The sequence below is a fragment of the Prinia subflava genome, chromosome 2, assembly GCF_021018805.1.
Source record: "Prinia subflava isolate CZ2003 ecotype Zambia chromosome 2, Cam_Psub_1.2, whole genome shotgun sequence".
NCBI lineage: Eukaryota > Metazoa > Chordata > Aves > Passeriformes > Cisticolidae > Prinia > Prinia subflava.
The window spans coordinates 88,541,237-88,557,519 of NC_086248.1; the positions used below are offsets into that span (position 1 = coordinate 88,541,237).

At 34.8% G+C, this 16,283-nt stretch overlaps 1 protein-coding gene across 7 annotated transcripts in view; it reads right to left on the reverse strand.

Annotated features, from left to right (window-relative positions):
* CEP170 (centrosomal protein 170) overlaps positions 1 to 16,283 on the reverse strand; it is a 97,309-nt gene that overhangs the window by 34,761 nt on the left and 46,265 nt on the right. For 6 of the 7 annotated variants that reach the window (XM_063390937.1, XM_063390940.1, XM_063390936.1 and 3 more), the window contains exons 9-10: positions 13,484 to 14,127; positions 638 to 787 (exon numbers count right to left, since the gene is read on the reverse strand). In XM_063390937.1, the coding sequence (XP_063247007.1) occupies positions 638 to 787; positions 13,484 to 14,127 (794 nt within the window). The remainder of the gene's footprint in view (positions 1 to 637; positions 788 to 13,483; positions 14,128 to 16,283) is intronic. The other variant, XM_063390938.1, reaches the window with a different exon arrangement.

Genomic DNA, 16,283 nt, shown 5'->3' on the forward strand with positions numbered 1-16,283 from the left:
TCTAGCTTGTGTGCATATTCTAAGTCATATATAAAGCCAGGCATTTCCCTCTGTTTCATCATTCACCAACTGATTAGGTTATACTGTGTCTGAATCAACTAATGTGACTTGTCACGAGTGACACCTCACTGGAGAACTTAAACCACAAATGTAAAAACTCAAGTCCTCTGGCTTCAGAGAAAAACATCTGAAAAGTATTATCCACCATTTTCTTCCTAGATGACTTTGTATCATGCATTAAGTGCACACATCCTATTTCTGAATTTTAAGATCATTACTTGCTTTGGGCTATAAAACACAACCAACTTTTCCTCAGTTCTGTTGAAGCACTTACATGAAGTATATAAGTGTGCAAAGTTATGTTTTTGCAAGAAAACCTCTGCTACATTTCCAATACACTGGTGTCAGTGCATATAGAAAGGTAGCCAGGTTTTAAAACACCTCTGCAATGAATTATGCCTGTGTCTGACAGAGAAGCTTTGATAATGCAATAAAGGCCTAGGAGAAATAAAATACTTATAGATCTGATTAATCTTTTCCAGACAAGATTTTGTTTTCGGTTTAACACTTACTGGTCAGTTCTTAGTGCTCTCTTTTAGTGGAAGAAAAAAGAAGACCGTCAAAAATTAAATTCTACCTCTGTGTCAAGAAATCCAGTTGTACTCAGTGGTCTTTTTTCTTCCAGCACTACTGTAGCAGAATTTATAGCCCAATCTTTTACTAAATCTTTCTGGTTCTCGTTGATAACAGGCCTATTATAATCCTGGCTGTCATCCACTCCAAATACCTGAAAATGAAACAAACCATTACATTCATTAACCCAATACCATCCTGATACAATGTTCAATGTTAATGGATGGATGGTGGCATGCTGGAGAGTGAGTATAAATAGGTTTTAGTGTATTATGCTTATCTGTCACCTTAGTGCAATCTACAAATTAAATAGAAAAAAAATCTACAGCAATTTAAAAAAAAAAGTGGAAGTCTACATCAACATTATGAAAATTCAAAGAACTGCTAGTTGGAATGGTCAGATATGAAAAAATGACACTTTGATGAAAGGAACAAAAGATAAAAGCAAAATCATTGCAAAACGCATTTTACCTATTAGGGGAAAAACCCAATAACTAGAATCCCCAAATTTTCAGATTTTTGCTATTATCTAATGAGAATAAGAAATACAAATTCTTGCATTTGCTATTAATATGCTTATTGAACTATTTTTCTAATACAAACAAAATTTCAGTTTTTCAACAATTAGAGACTTGGCAGGTGTTAAAAGTCCACCAGATCTCATGAATCACGTAGACTCATCTCACCCAAGACATGACTTGGCATAGTTCTTTTACTACTCTGTTTCCTAATGATGCTTATATTAATTTCTTCTTATGCCAGAATAATTTTCCCATGACATTTTAAAAACATTGCTCAGAAAAAAAATAGAAAAACATTATTACCAAGATAATTTAGTAATAAGACCTCTAGCAGGAGAACTACCATACTGTTTGTCAAATTTCTCATGAGTCATAGAAAACAGGGAGTATCAATTGCTTTCAGAATTGATGTATAATAAGAGACATTTTAGAAAATATCTGTATCTTGGAAACATGTAATTTATAAAACTTGCAAATTTCTGCCACAGAAATAAATTCACTACTTTACTACTAGGGACTTAGACATTAAAAAATTACAGAATAAAATGAACCTCCCACACACATTAAACTGGTTGGCAAAAAGAAACAGTTAACATCGAAAATTGTTTTGTCATCTTCACAGATGTTATCTCCTGTAACAAACACTACTGAATAGGAAAAGGCAGAATAGAAAAAGGTGTACGGAATTCTTTTTTCTCCAAAAGTGTGCTGAAATTCAGTTTTGCACAGCAAATCTAGAGGACTGGTTTATTACAATTCTGAACATGGTTAGTGTCTTCAAAATGGATTCACCACTAGATGGCCACAAACCATAATGTTGTCAGCTTCTGAGAAGCAGACAAAGGAAAAAATAATAGTTAAGCACCCTGTCATTCAACTCCTTATGCTCTTCTACCTGTACAGGAAGACCTTGCTACAGCATTACTACATTTAGACCTGAGGAAGTTTTCTCAAGTGCACTGGATTTGTGTTTTGCTCTCATGAGAAAAGCCTGCTTTCCTGAGATCTTAAAATTCACGCAATGCTCCCCGAATTTTAAATTTGTACATAAATCATGTCTAGAGTATCTGGATTACAACTTGTTTAACTATTTACAAAATATTTATTTTCCTTTTACAGAAATAAACTGCTAAAACTTGAATTTTTGCTTTCATAGTTTTGATTTGTACAGTTGTAGCAATTTTTGAAGATAGAAACCAATTACCATCCACTGACACCTTTCTTTGAATATATCACTATTCTGCAGATACTTTTTTCTTTGTGTACCACAGATTCATTGATTACCCAATTTTATATGTTCTTTTAAATGAAACAAAATTCTGGTATTATCACATAAGTACCAGAAGGAAAATATGAATTCCACACTTCCGTATCTAATTGGAACAAGAGCAGCAAATTGCTGACTGTAAATTGCTTCATTTTATCTGACAGCACATTAATTTACCATGTCAAATTTCTTTACTTGTATCAGAAATAACACTTCTTTCAGTCTTACCTTTTCCAGTTCTGAACTCACGTTAAAGCAAATTTTGTTATTCTTCTTCTATTACTAAAATTACTGCAAAACCAAATTTAAATATTGCTTGTCTTTTCCAGGAAAGGTAATATGGATACCACTAAGACCCAAGCAATAGCACTCCTAATGTTCCTTCTCTCTATCCAGTGGGGATATCCGAAGAGATAAGCAAAATATTTGGGGACAGTATTATTAGAAAGAAAAGTAAAACATCTTCTTCAATAGAAGTATATTTTTGAACTACAGTGTCATTCTACATTTGATATGTGCATGCCCCTGTCCTAAGCTGCATGGCCATACAACTGCAAAGCTCCTCTTCTCACAAGAAAGAAGAGATGCATGTAATTGTGATGTAGCCCGAAGACTAAATTTCAGACCTGTGATATATAAAAACCCCTTGAAAAGACTGTTACTAACACATGAAAATTCAAACACTAAAACTCTTCACAAGATAAACAACTCAAGTATTTGACAAAATGTAGATCAGTACTTACACACTTGTCACCCACCTGCAGAAAAGCAATACTATCAGAATTTCAGGATTAACTAATCCACATACACCATTTTATCAAATAATGGACAGAAACAGCCATGGAAAAATCTGAATGTTTCTGCCATCTAGAAAATGCAATTTGTACTTTCTGGGCTGCTACAATATGGTATGTGTGCAAACAGTGGGCTGTTGTGACTGAAGCCTGAATGCACAGAGACTTGTATCTTCTTACAAAGACCAGAATACATTTTTCAAGGTTCTTCATTCTTTAGATGTTTCTGTTCTTTAAATATCTTCATGACTGCATTTAAGGGAGGTCTGGGAGATAATCAAACCCAGAGAATTTGGAGGAAATGCTGATGACACATATTGCTGCATCTCTCATTTAATTAGACAAAAAGACTGAAGTTTCTTTCTGTAAAGCTTGGATATGTCAGAAGTAACTATGAAATGTATTTTGTGTAACTGTGTTTTGGGGAAGAGAAAGATAAAGCTAGATTCCTCAGTCAATATAGATTTGGACACATCAATCTGTTTAAAAAACGAGAAGCAAGCCTTTATTTTTGATAAAGGAGGTAAAATAATTCTATGTATTCTGTGTGACTAACCATCACAAATCACATATATCCACCACACAGCTGTCAATGAAAAAAAAAGTTTCCTAAATCATTTACCCTTTTTAAATAGCACTGTAAACAACAGGGACTTTCACAATACTCTGATCTTGCATTTTTGAGGGAAATCTGAGGAATGAGGAGTAATATAGAAAGAATAAAGAAATATAAGGATCAATTCCTAGAAATATTAAAAACCCAACAATACTAATCCATTTTAAACAGGTGTAATTTAAAATGGAAACTACCAGAGAAAGATATTTCCAAGGTATCAGCTTCCTATAAGCAATCATTCCAAAAAGCTATGTTTTTTGACCTGCTCTGTCTTGTTGTTTATTTCTATGAAATTATATTTTAGCAGGAAGGTTATATTGTTCCATCCTGATTGCTTCAGGATTCATGGAGTTACAGAACAAAAACCAGGATGAAAGTTTTCACAGAAACCCTGAAAGCTGAGTGATAGAGAATAATCTAGAAACCCCACCAATCTGCATCATTTCATGGGGTTCTTTCTTGCAGGCTCTATGCCACGTGGCTGTGATGGTGGAACAGACACAACCATGGTGTAAATTGTGGAAGTGGTGTTTAAAAATAACTATTTCATTGTTATGAACCATGAAACAATTTCCATTGCAAATCAGGACATTTTGAAGTGGCATGGGAATGACAACATGCTGTAGAAAGTCAAGACCTGTGTATGAAATGTTCTTGATGTAATCTTGTTTAACCTGCAATCCAGCTGGCCTCTTAAGCAAATGGATTAATAGGTGATACAGGAGAGACATTGTCTCACTGGGTAGCTCAGCAGGAGCCACCAAGATGGCCAAGACCTAGAACATTTTACCTGTGGGGAGAGTCTGGGGAAGCTGGATCTGATCACTTTGGAGATGGGAAGGCTTTGGGGTTGGGATTGCCTAACAGCAGCCCCCCAAGTACAATGAGGAGCGTATCAGGATGACAGCCAGGCTCCTCACAGTGCTACACTGCAGGGGGACAAGGGACAACTCCTGTAAGATGAGATAGGGTTTGAAAAAACGCTTTTCCACTCTTGAGGACAGTCAAGCAAGCTTGCCTATTGTCTGCCCATGCAGGGCATGCAGACCCAAATGGATAAAGTCCCGGACAACCTGGCTGACCTCAAAGGTTCTTTGCGCAGGGGGTTGCACTAGACATCTCCTTTCCAGGTCCTTTCCAGCTTATGTGACTCTATGCTCCATAATAACAGTGATCTTACATAATAACAGCATCTCAGGTCTCCTAGTGCAAAGTTTTGAGAAAGCCCCAAGTATCTCAGAGCAGCAGGGAAAAGGTGAGCTCCTGGCACATATATTTCTATGTCAAAGCAGGGAAGTAAGTCCTCCAAAGATCTCCTATGATAATCCATTCACATTCTGCAGTTCACCCAGTAAAACAAAGGGACAAAACATCAGGCTAAAACTATAGCAGGTCTCAAAGCCCTATCTTGTTTCCTGGTGGAATACAAACTTGCCCTGAAAAAATCCAGAAGGCAAATACGCAATAACTAATGGCAAAAAAAATTGTAGCTTAATGAGAATATTCACAAATGTTATCACTTTATAGCAGCAACAGTTTTTCCAATATTCTGAGAATATAAACTTATCTCTATTAACCAGTAATTGTCAAAATTCTTTATCCAACCAAATCCAAGAATTAACAAAATCTAACACAATAAAAGCAAGATACAAATCTTGCAAAAGGTATTGGCATATTTTTGGAGACAGTCTGAGACCATGCCCTGGTCTCCTTGGCAAGGGGTAATTTTGTAGAAAGCAAAGTACTCTCTTTTGGCAGGTCATACACACTTTCCTGTGACAACAGCTCATGACTCAAGAGTTCACCTGCTCATCACCATAGCTGCAACACAGCTCTAACACAAGGTACCTTCAGTGATCAGGAACTGGTCTTGTTCACTCTCCCTTCTCCTGCCCCAAAGTAGATGAATTAATACTTTTTGTAGCACAAATGAACTGTACAAGAGGTGAACATAATGTCTTTAGAATTAACTATCAAGATGATTCTTTAAAACCACAGAAATCAGTTTTCTTTCTTGATATGTGCAATACTTTGAAGAAATTAAAATAAAAACTGGTCAGGAAAAAAAATGGCAACAGGAACCATTTTTCTGAATAAGAAGGAAGACAATGGTTTGCTAACCCCCTCCCACACACCCACAACCCTCACCTGATGTTCTGATCTGCTTTTCATAAACTTGAAAGTTTTTCCAGTTGTATCTCATTTAGATGCTTTTCAAAGTTCATAATGTGTGGACTTTATACTTGCTTTACCTTTTAACTGTTTCATGGTGTAGGATCACACAGCAGTTCTACAATACTATAACTATTCAGTACTTACTGACCACAGAGCTAGTTCCTCAGCCAAATCATTACTGAAGATACTGATATAAATGGAAAAAAAGTATAATTTGAGACTTCTAATAGACATGCTCATTCAGTTTTACAACAAATTATGTATATTAGAATGGGAAAATCTGAGGAATCCTATCTAGTTTTAAAATTTTTACTTTATGAAGTTTCCTCACTAATCTTACTGCAGAAGTATTAATGAAAGGGATACACACTAATCACCAATACCCTCAATAACATTAACAGAAAACCAACAAATAAATATTAAGATTTCTAGCTGCAATTCCTATTCATTAATGATGGTATTTGAAAAGTAAAATTATTTCAAGTAACTCTATTCTTTCAGATCCTAACAACAGTCAGGCACATAATCTAGAATCGTATTTTTAAAAGATCATGATTTGAATGCTATTTATTTCAGTATAGGCAATATGTATAAAAGGAACAGAATGAAACCCAATGACAAAAAAGACGAAAGGGAATTCAAAGATTAACAGTTAAAACAAACCAGAGCAATGGTAAGGAACAAGGGGCTACACTGTATAGGGCATTAAAGAAGGATCATGGCAAAATAACAAGGAACCAATGATTTATTTTGAAATAAGGTATTTGACACTGTAAAGTGATGGGAATGTAAATGTTGATAGCAACTGTGTTTCATAACCTTTTAGGGGAAAGGAAGATGATGAGCATATTTGTCACAGAAGTCAAAAGCAGATTTCAGAAACTGAGCTGTGAACTGAGTCAGACAGCAAAAACCAAATATATTAAAAAAAAAAAAAAAGAAGAAGTATGATTTTGGAAATACAAGCAGGATTTCAGGATTTGAGCACAGTTTGGGTGTACTAAGAGAGAAGAAAGTGTAAATAATCCACACTCAGAGGATGATTGATTGACAGCAAGAGAGGATTCCAGAGAGCAAGAAAATGGAGGCGGCTCCAGATCGTCTCAGCAGGTCATCTCGGTAACGCTGCGCTTGGTGTTCAGACTGAGCTCCTGACAGTTCTTCCACAGAAGGCAGTTCAGACACTCACAATACAAAGTAAATTGGACCTTAAAAGTCAGTCATTGATCATACAAAAAAAGACAAAAGGCAAAGATTTTTTCCCACCTTTCCCAAAGTGAGACAAGAGCACAATGCCTCAGCTCACTTTGTGTTTAGCTGCTGCATGAACTGTGTTTAACCAAGCTGCTTCTGAGGAGTTTCATTTTAATAGTTGTCGCTTTCTCTTGGCGGTTATCCCAGCCAGCCCAGGCAGACAGACTGAGCTCTGTGCAGGGCACATCTCATGAATAGCCATGCATTTTCACAGAAGCTATTTACGTCACTTTAACTCTATATTGAAGATATAGAATCAGATGCAAGATGCTCTGGTATAAAAAAAGCCACATAAGGAAATGAAAAGGATCAATGTGCCAAGTCTAAGAGCTTACCAGACACCAGTTACATATTTACATGCATACATATTTTGTCCCTGTTTGCTACTGTGAAGAATTAATTTTCTTTAGGATTCCAAATTAAAAAGGAAACAAGTTTAGAGGTTGTAAAACTCCTTTCCTCATAAGAATAAAATATTATTAACATCCTCTGAACTCTTGACAAAATTTATAAGCTCAGATGATTGGACAGGCTTCAAATGGTCTACTGCTTTTTCAGCACTGTACTCATAAAATTGTCATTCTGCAAACAAGACACTCTGTGGGGCTAAGGCAGTTCTCTCAAAGAAACTGCTGAAGCAATGGTAAAAGCAATTAAACCCTGAGACTGTAAAAAGACAGGAGACCTGAAAGTGATTTTCTGAAAATAGATACATCTACCTCAGTTCCTTAAACAGTCATTGAATCATACTGAATTTTTATTTCTCTTAACTTACTCCCTGCCCATTGGCTCTTTCCAGGTAGTTTTTCCATTCATAATACTGAAAAAATTGCTGAGAGCAGTTCCATAACATATAACATTAACTCCACAACCAAAGGAATTATAACAATAACAATCTGCAAGATTATTGATAAATTTTTAACATTTGCAACAGAGGAGATAAGATCTGGTATACAAATTTATGAACACTTGAAGCAACAACGATAAATCACTCAAAAGTAAACAGTCCTTCAAAAACACATTAGCCAATATTATAATATGGTAGGAACAGATATACCCTGGGAGTAAAAATAATAAAGAGATTCCATTTTATAACAATTATCTTTCAGAACAGAGTCTCATTCATACTCAAGTACCATCATGAGCAGAAAGATATAGAAAATAAAACTGGAAAATGTGTTGTCTACAGTGAACATCAATACAGTTTTCCTTTCATAATTACTATTCCAAAATTGTAAAGATGAAAGAAGAATCTCTCTCAAGATTGTGCCAATAGAGTAAGATTTTATGTATACTCATTGCACAGTATATCATCAAATAAAATTCAAGGTGATGGACTGCACATTAAAAACAAGGCCATTACTATTAAGGCCTGTCTATCTGTATAAATAAAGACTTCAAAACAGCTAGAATATCAAGCTTGCATTGAAAACAAAATCATTCCATGGTCACAGTAAGTCTTTCTGAAGGTGGCAGAAGGATGGATTGAGATTTGATTTGGATACATTTTTTCAAGTCTTCTGTTTGGGAATCAGTAGGAAACAGTTGAATTTGCAATCTAAATTTACTTTGCTGATGAAAAAAAACACTTATCTTATAGGAAATTTAAATGAAACTAACATAAATCAAGTAAAAAATTTGGGGACCAAAGAAAATTTTAAGCCAAATGTTTCCATATGCATGTGAACTGCTGTAACATTCCAGAGTTCGTGGTTATCTGACAGGACTTGAAACACTCATACAGCCTCAATTCTATTCCATCCCATCCCTTCCCCCACGTGCATAGAAGAGCTTACATCTGCTGTAGTAAGTTCTACAAAATCTTTTAATTTTTAAATATCCTAAAATGAAATTGGCTGAAGAAGAAAGACAACAAAAAACGCTACACAAAACAAATGGAAAAAGAGCCCTGAAGATAACCCCCAAAGAACTTGCAAGAAACCCCACTGAGTTGCTTTTTATTTACTGCAATAGCCTCAACATATTTAATATTCCAAACACATGCAGAATTATTTGCACATTCATTTATTAATATTTATTACTGGCAGTACTTTGCTTTATTGAAAAAGGAAAGTCATTAGCATGATAATTTGGTCTCTTTATATCTACAGAAAAAGAAGATGAACTGCAGAAGCATCATTTTGAATTCTTTCATCCACTGACAGACTTACCTTTTCTGTGGCCTATGAAGATTTTTTCATGTGATATGACTGCTGAGAACAACTTTCTTCTAATAAATTTGATTTATTTAAAAAACATAAAATGGATAGAAAATTTACAACTCAGATATAAAGGAAAGCAATTGCTAAGCGCTAACAGAAGAAAGCACTGAACCCCTCTAAAGAGCACGTAAAGGAAAAACAAATCCTACAACTGTGCCCCATTTACTTGTGTATTTTATATGGTAAACTTAATACTGAAAATGTCCTAAATTAAATCAAGATCCTGAATTTGTTTTATTTTGCACCTAGCTGTTAGCTACAACAAGAAGCCCATTATTCTGCTAGGAAAAGTTGTGTCTTTCTGATGCTGTCTGAGTAGAGGATATTTTATGCCACATATGTTCAAGGTGGGCTTTGTGGTATATAAGAGCAGCTTGCTTTCCTGACACATGGATGAAATTGCTCTTGATGGCAATTTTAAAAAGAGCTCTACCAGTATAAAAAGAGATCCATCATCTTTTTTTCCCCTCATGCTATTAATATATTTATTTTCTAAACCTTAGCTTACTAACCAATTCATACTTCTCTATGAATTTAAGTGACATTTGAACACCTGGATGCAGAAATATCATTGGCTAATGAAATTACTTTTAGGAAGCAAAGTTTACTGTTATTTTTCAAGTATTCTCTATTAATAAAGAACATGAAGACACAACCATAAATTTCTACTTTTATCTTCTTTTAACATTTACAACTGAAAACTATGTGCATATGTACTATTTTTTCATCTTAAAATCTTTTTTTAAGAAAAAGTTCTTTGAAAGTAAATTCGAAAGTTGTAAAAGGCACAAACCATAATCTATCTGAAAACTTGCCTTTTAGGTAAGTAACAGACATTCACCCCAAGAGAGTCATGACTGCAGATATGTAATTACCCCTCTTGTTAGGGAAAGGACTCAAAATTAAAAAGCTTTCCTCTGTTACTTATGAAATGTTTTCCTCTTTCTTACTGATAATGTATTTTTCTCATAGTCTCTTCTCAAAAGTCAGGCTTTAAAATGGTTGAGAAAAAACGATTCTGTCATTTGCTATTCTACTTTTTTGCTACAGTGACAATAGGTTTTTCTTAGAGGCTGAAAGAGCACCAGAGGAAGAACTGGATCCCTAGCAATATAAATGAAATAAAGATGCTGAATAAGCTGGGCAGCATAGTTTCTGGCTTTTTAAAAATCATTTCACACAAGCATCTATTCTTCTTGAGATTATTTCCTAGAATCTTTAGTAAAAGGCTACACTAAGCAAAAATAGTACTTTTGAAGGAAGTAATACAGCTCAACATTAAGATTTTTACTCCTCTTTTCTCAGAATTACATAGAGATGGATGTTTGCTTTTTTTTCTTTTTTGTTCTGAGAATTTTAATTTTGACTTCCTGCATGTTTATCTTGGATTCTTAATGCAAAGAAACATTAATAATCCCACCTTGGTTTTTTACAAGTTAATACTACTCTTGCATTTGTGGTTTGCTCCTATGTTCCTTTCCAGAGAAAAGAGAAGTAAGGCTAAGGCTGAGTCACACTTGGGAGAAATCTTTGGATATTTTGGCCATTCTCATCCTTTCATCCAATAAAAGGGAAAAAAATAACCAAACCCAGAAGTACTTTACTTCATTGAAAATTCTTCAGGTAAACCACACACAGATTTTAGCACCATTCTAATATAAATTGTTGCTGGCAAGAATGCATTATTTGTGCAAATGTTTTAGAAAGTGATCCTTGCTATTTGTTATGCATTTTCATCCCAATCCTAGCAAATTAAACTCTTGAATTTCAATTAAACTTTTGACCCAAGAGACACTCTTAAATAAGACTCAATTGAGCAGGCATAGTAACTACTCTGAAAAAGGACAGACTTGCCAGCACTGAAAGAGTGGTTACACTGAAATAATCGGTAAGACGTATACCAATAATTCTCTTCAATCCTCAGTAAGGAAGCACAGGAGTCAACAGGCTAACAAAAGTCCTTGTCTTATACCTCACGTATCTCCTTTGGCAAAGTAAGATTATCCAAAGCATTAGCAATTTCAAATAGGAGGGAAGCAAAGCTGAGCTCAGCTGGAGGACAAAACTTTGGCTTCCATTTGGTTTAGATTTTCTTCGTTGGCTGTTTTTCTGCACTTAATAAAAATAGTATCAGACTACTTTGTATTACCAAATCAAATAAGAAGTGCATAGCAGGGCTCTTTGAACTGGGTGTAAAATATAGCATTCACAAGATTTCAACACAGATACTAAGTGAAATGATACAGAAGACCTTGAAGAAAAAACATCTCTGCTTTACTTCATAGTAAATCTTTAATACCTTGTGGTGACACCTTTAAAGTTAGCAGTAAAGGAAATTTATGACACCCAAAAGCTTTTATATAACACTAAGATTATTAAGCAATACTTCACTATCATCCTTAATGCTTCCATTCACTTCCTGTTCCTGAATTTCTCATGTAGCAGGAGAGATTTGTTTCAAACAAAAAAATTACTTTAGATAATCTGAATGGGTACTGAAGGCCACAAAAATCTGAAATTTTACCAACACTCTCAGGCACCTGGTGTGATTCTTGGAATGTCCTGTGTAGGGCCAGGGGTTTGAGTCAATGACCCTAATAGGTCCCTTCCAATTCAGCATGTTCTATGATTATAAATATTAGACAGTACTAACACTTTTATCAAGTGCATAAATTGTCTATTTCACATCTTATTACTTTGTGTGGTTTCCAAAAAAGCTCTGTTGAACTACTACCCTTACCTAAAATTCAACTTACAAATTTTCTGATGCAATTTAGTTGAGGATTTATAATTTAAGAATGAAATGTAGAAGTGTAGTTCCTAATATTTACTTGCTTCATTTGGAATGCTTTTAGTTCCCAGTTGTTTTTTGAATATTGATTCAAAGAAGTCAAAAATTTCCTTTTCAGAATCTGTAAGAGGTGAAATTATTTTCTTTATTATTCTATTGAAGGTGACACCCTTTACTTTAATCTCTGTCTCCAAATGCTCCATAAACACCTTTTTTTAAAAGAAAACCATCTGTAACAAAATGTTCCATTTCCCCACTACTTCAGAATTTTTTTACCAAATCAAACCAGTGAAGCTAGTCTGTCTTGCAAAAAAAGGTTTTCAACATTAGCCCAAATTAATTCTAAATGTATTAATGTACTTGTTCAGCTCTGGAAAATTTTAGACATGCAAATGAATCCTTAGATAATTCTAAAACAAGTAAGTGATGAATTTCCTGTTAAATTTGCAAAACCCTAGCCTAGAATTGGATGCAGGCATTCTAGGATGCCTAAGAAAACACAACAAAACCAGAAAAAAAATCCATTTCAAGTCATGTAAAGCAAAATTTTTAAACATAGCTTCTGCTACTCATATTTTCCTGTTGAGTCCAAAAACAGTTATTTAATACAGTTTTTAATCCACAAATACAATTTGTATTGTTGTTGATAGTTCTATTGTTACCAATAAGCAAACTAGGAAATTTACATTGCTATCATATAAACACTTCTGGAAAATCAATGCATTTTTATACTTACTCTCTATAGCTGACACTGAAATTTACGTTTTGTTACTGAATATACTTTTTAAGTAAGTATAGAAAACATTTGCAACCTATATCTATATGAATTTGGATGGAACCAATTTATATAATGAATACTAGAGACAACAGGCTTTCAAGAACTAATGAGTATTTCCACATGGTGGACATAAACCACCTGCATAAAAACACCAGTTAAATGATTTTTGGTGCCTTGTATTTTTACAGTACTGAAATATTTTCAAAACACATTAAAACTACCAAACTTTAAAAGAAAAGCAGCATGAAACAAGGAATAATGTCTAGCCAAATGACTGCTGCTGCTCTTACAACATTTCATATTTCAACATTACAGACTGGTTTTAAAACTTGTGTTATTATAGCAACTTTAATAAGCAGAATCGAAGTGGTAGACAGCTGCCCACACATCCCCTAACATTTGTAACATCAGAATGCATTTCAGTTTTCTCACCTTGTCAATCATTTTGCGGGCTTCCATTTCTTCAGGGTTGGGATTTTCCAACTCAATAGTGTAAGTACCTTTGTCACTCTGGTCGTCCTCATTGTCCTTTTCAGTAGCAGCAGAAATATGTTGGCTCTTCAACTTTTTGTCCATTTCCTGGTTCTGGTTAGGCCTATGGCCAAGGCTTCCTGAACTCCTTAACAATGCAGCTTGTAAGGCAGGCAGTGCAGCAGAGGATTCTTCTGATTTCTGGTTTAGGAGTTTGGCATGAGCACCATGTACTGCTCTGTGATGTGAGGAGCTAGCTTGCACAGGTGAAGGGACCTTCTCTCCTGATGCAGGTTTCACTCTCTCAGCTCGTGCATGAGACGTTGGAGATGGAGATTCTGGGCACAAAGCTCCTACGTTCTGAGAGAAAGAGTAAGAACGTCTCTTGCGAGGATGGTCTTCATCAAAAAACTCAATCATAAAGGCAGTCTGACTCAAACCAGCTTGCTCCTGCTGCTTTTCTGTGGCATGGACTTTCTGGTGTGACTTTTTCAGCTCTGAATGATGATGCCTTAAGTGTTCTTCAAGCGCTGCTCGTTTACTGTAATGTCGGTGTGCACCAATATTTTCTGAATCACTTTGTGTGCCATCATCATGCTTGTTCCCTACAGGCAAAGCAGAACAATATATAGCACAGTGAAACAAAGACAGACCCCAACATAACAGACAAAAAAACCCAAGCAACGAACTAGAAAGGAAATTATTTCAAACTGGATTTCTCTTGAAACTCCAACAGCTTACTGTACCTGGCTCTGCAAATTTGGTACAGTTCCTGGAAATGCAATCAACTTGCTACAAGTCAAACAATGAAACATTTTAGAAGCTGATCAGTAACAGCAGTGCATTTGAAGTATCCTTTACCCAATATTCTCATCTGTGAATACTTATCAGTGACATACAAAAGCCAGTGTTTTACAGCTGTACTATAGTATGCTTTTGAATTATATTAGTTTTGTTACAGAGCCAGTTGATTACAAATGACTACTGACACATTCCAGGCAGGGTTAAGAGGAAAAAGAAAACCTTAATAAAGTCCTTCCGACAGTGGAAAGAGAGCCACAGTTCATATTGCTGGATTCATCCCACATTTAGAACAGTTTATCATGAGAAATGTCTACTAAAAATTGGATTGAATTCTTTATTAGTTTTTCCAAGAAGAGCAATGAGTTTTTCCATAATTCACTTCACTCAGCATCTGATGTGTGCGTGTGAAATGGCTGCTATTACTTATTCATTCCACAAACTTCTCTGAGATCTACTAATAAGGATTACATATTTCATAAATCATACATACACCTACAAATGTACTTTGTAATGATATCCGAAAATGTACAGAAGGCTGGATATTTACACATAGTAAGTGTACTTACAGAGCACCTCATGTACAAGGAAAGTGTCAAGGCTCCCAAGTTTTCCCTCAGTATCTGGGAAGGAACAGTTTCATCCTCTTTGAACTCTTTTAGATCAAATGTTGCTTGTATATATATATATATGTGTGTGTATATATATGTGTGTGTGTGTGTGTGTGTATATATATGTGAAATGTAAAATTTCTCTATTCTTGATTCTCAAGAGGTTAGCTTTTTTAAGGTTTTCTCATTTAATTAGGATATGAAGCTACTATTCAGTTAAACAGTAATTACATATTGGCTAATTGTATTTATCAGACTAGTACTACTAAACCCACAGCTGAAATCCCAATTTACATTCCTGTTTTCTACTTGTTAGAATTATGCCTACAAAAAATATGTGATGATTCGTATATTTCCAATAAATAATAAAGCACTATCAACACCACAATAAAAGTCATATAATCTAATTTTAGCAGTAGGACTTCAGTACAGAATATTACAAGAAGCTGATGAGAAAAAAAGCTTTGATTTTTTTTTTTTAAAAATCAAACTTTCAAAGCACCTAAGTATATTTACTATCAAAAAAAAAATACAACTAATGAATGAGAATACAAACAGGCCACAGAATATTACAAAATTCAGTATTTATTATGGCCATATGCATCCCATAAGTTACACCTCTTTCAGATGAAAATTAATCAGACTTTGAGGAGTTTCTGCCCGGAAAAGCTTTATAGACAAAGTCCCTTCTATTTATCAAAGTGTCATGGCTAGTATCTTAAAGAACATTCATGAACATAATACTTACATGAAGGCCAAAGAATGTGATTTATACTGGAAGAAATAATACACTATTATCTTTATGCTAGCACCTTAATCTAATTCTGCTTTCCGAATTTTATTTTTAGCTTAATTTGAAGAGTCATCCTTAGAAAGCAGACTTTTGATCAGTAAGGCAAAGAATTTTGTACCCAGTCCCAGCTCGTTTAAGAACTAGACAGGATAATGTTCCAGAGCCAAGTAAAATAGGAACTGTAGGGTTAACCTGCTGAAATTAAAAACGGAAAATAAGAGAGACCTGAAAAAGTTCACCAGAAGATTTCATTCTGAAAGTCTGAATGGTACTGGAAACTTCCTCTGAACATCAAGATTATCTACTTATCTATTATCTACTTATCTATTCTGCTAGGTGACACTCAAGAGAAAGTACACTCGTCATGTGTAACATTTGATTTAATTTCATTTCAAATGTCACTGTCCGCAGTAAATGAACATGTACGATCACCTGGAACTCCATTCAAAGGCAGCACTTATATGTATACTAATAGTTCACAAGCTGAGCATAAAAACTGAAGCTTTTCCTTTATTTCTGATTCCTGACTCAAACTTGACTCCACCAAACATGATCC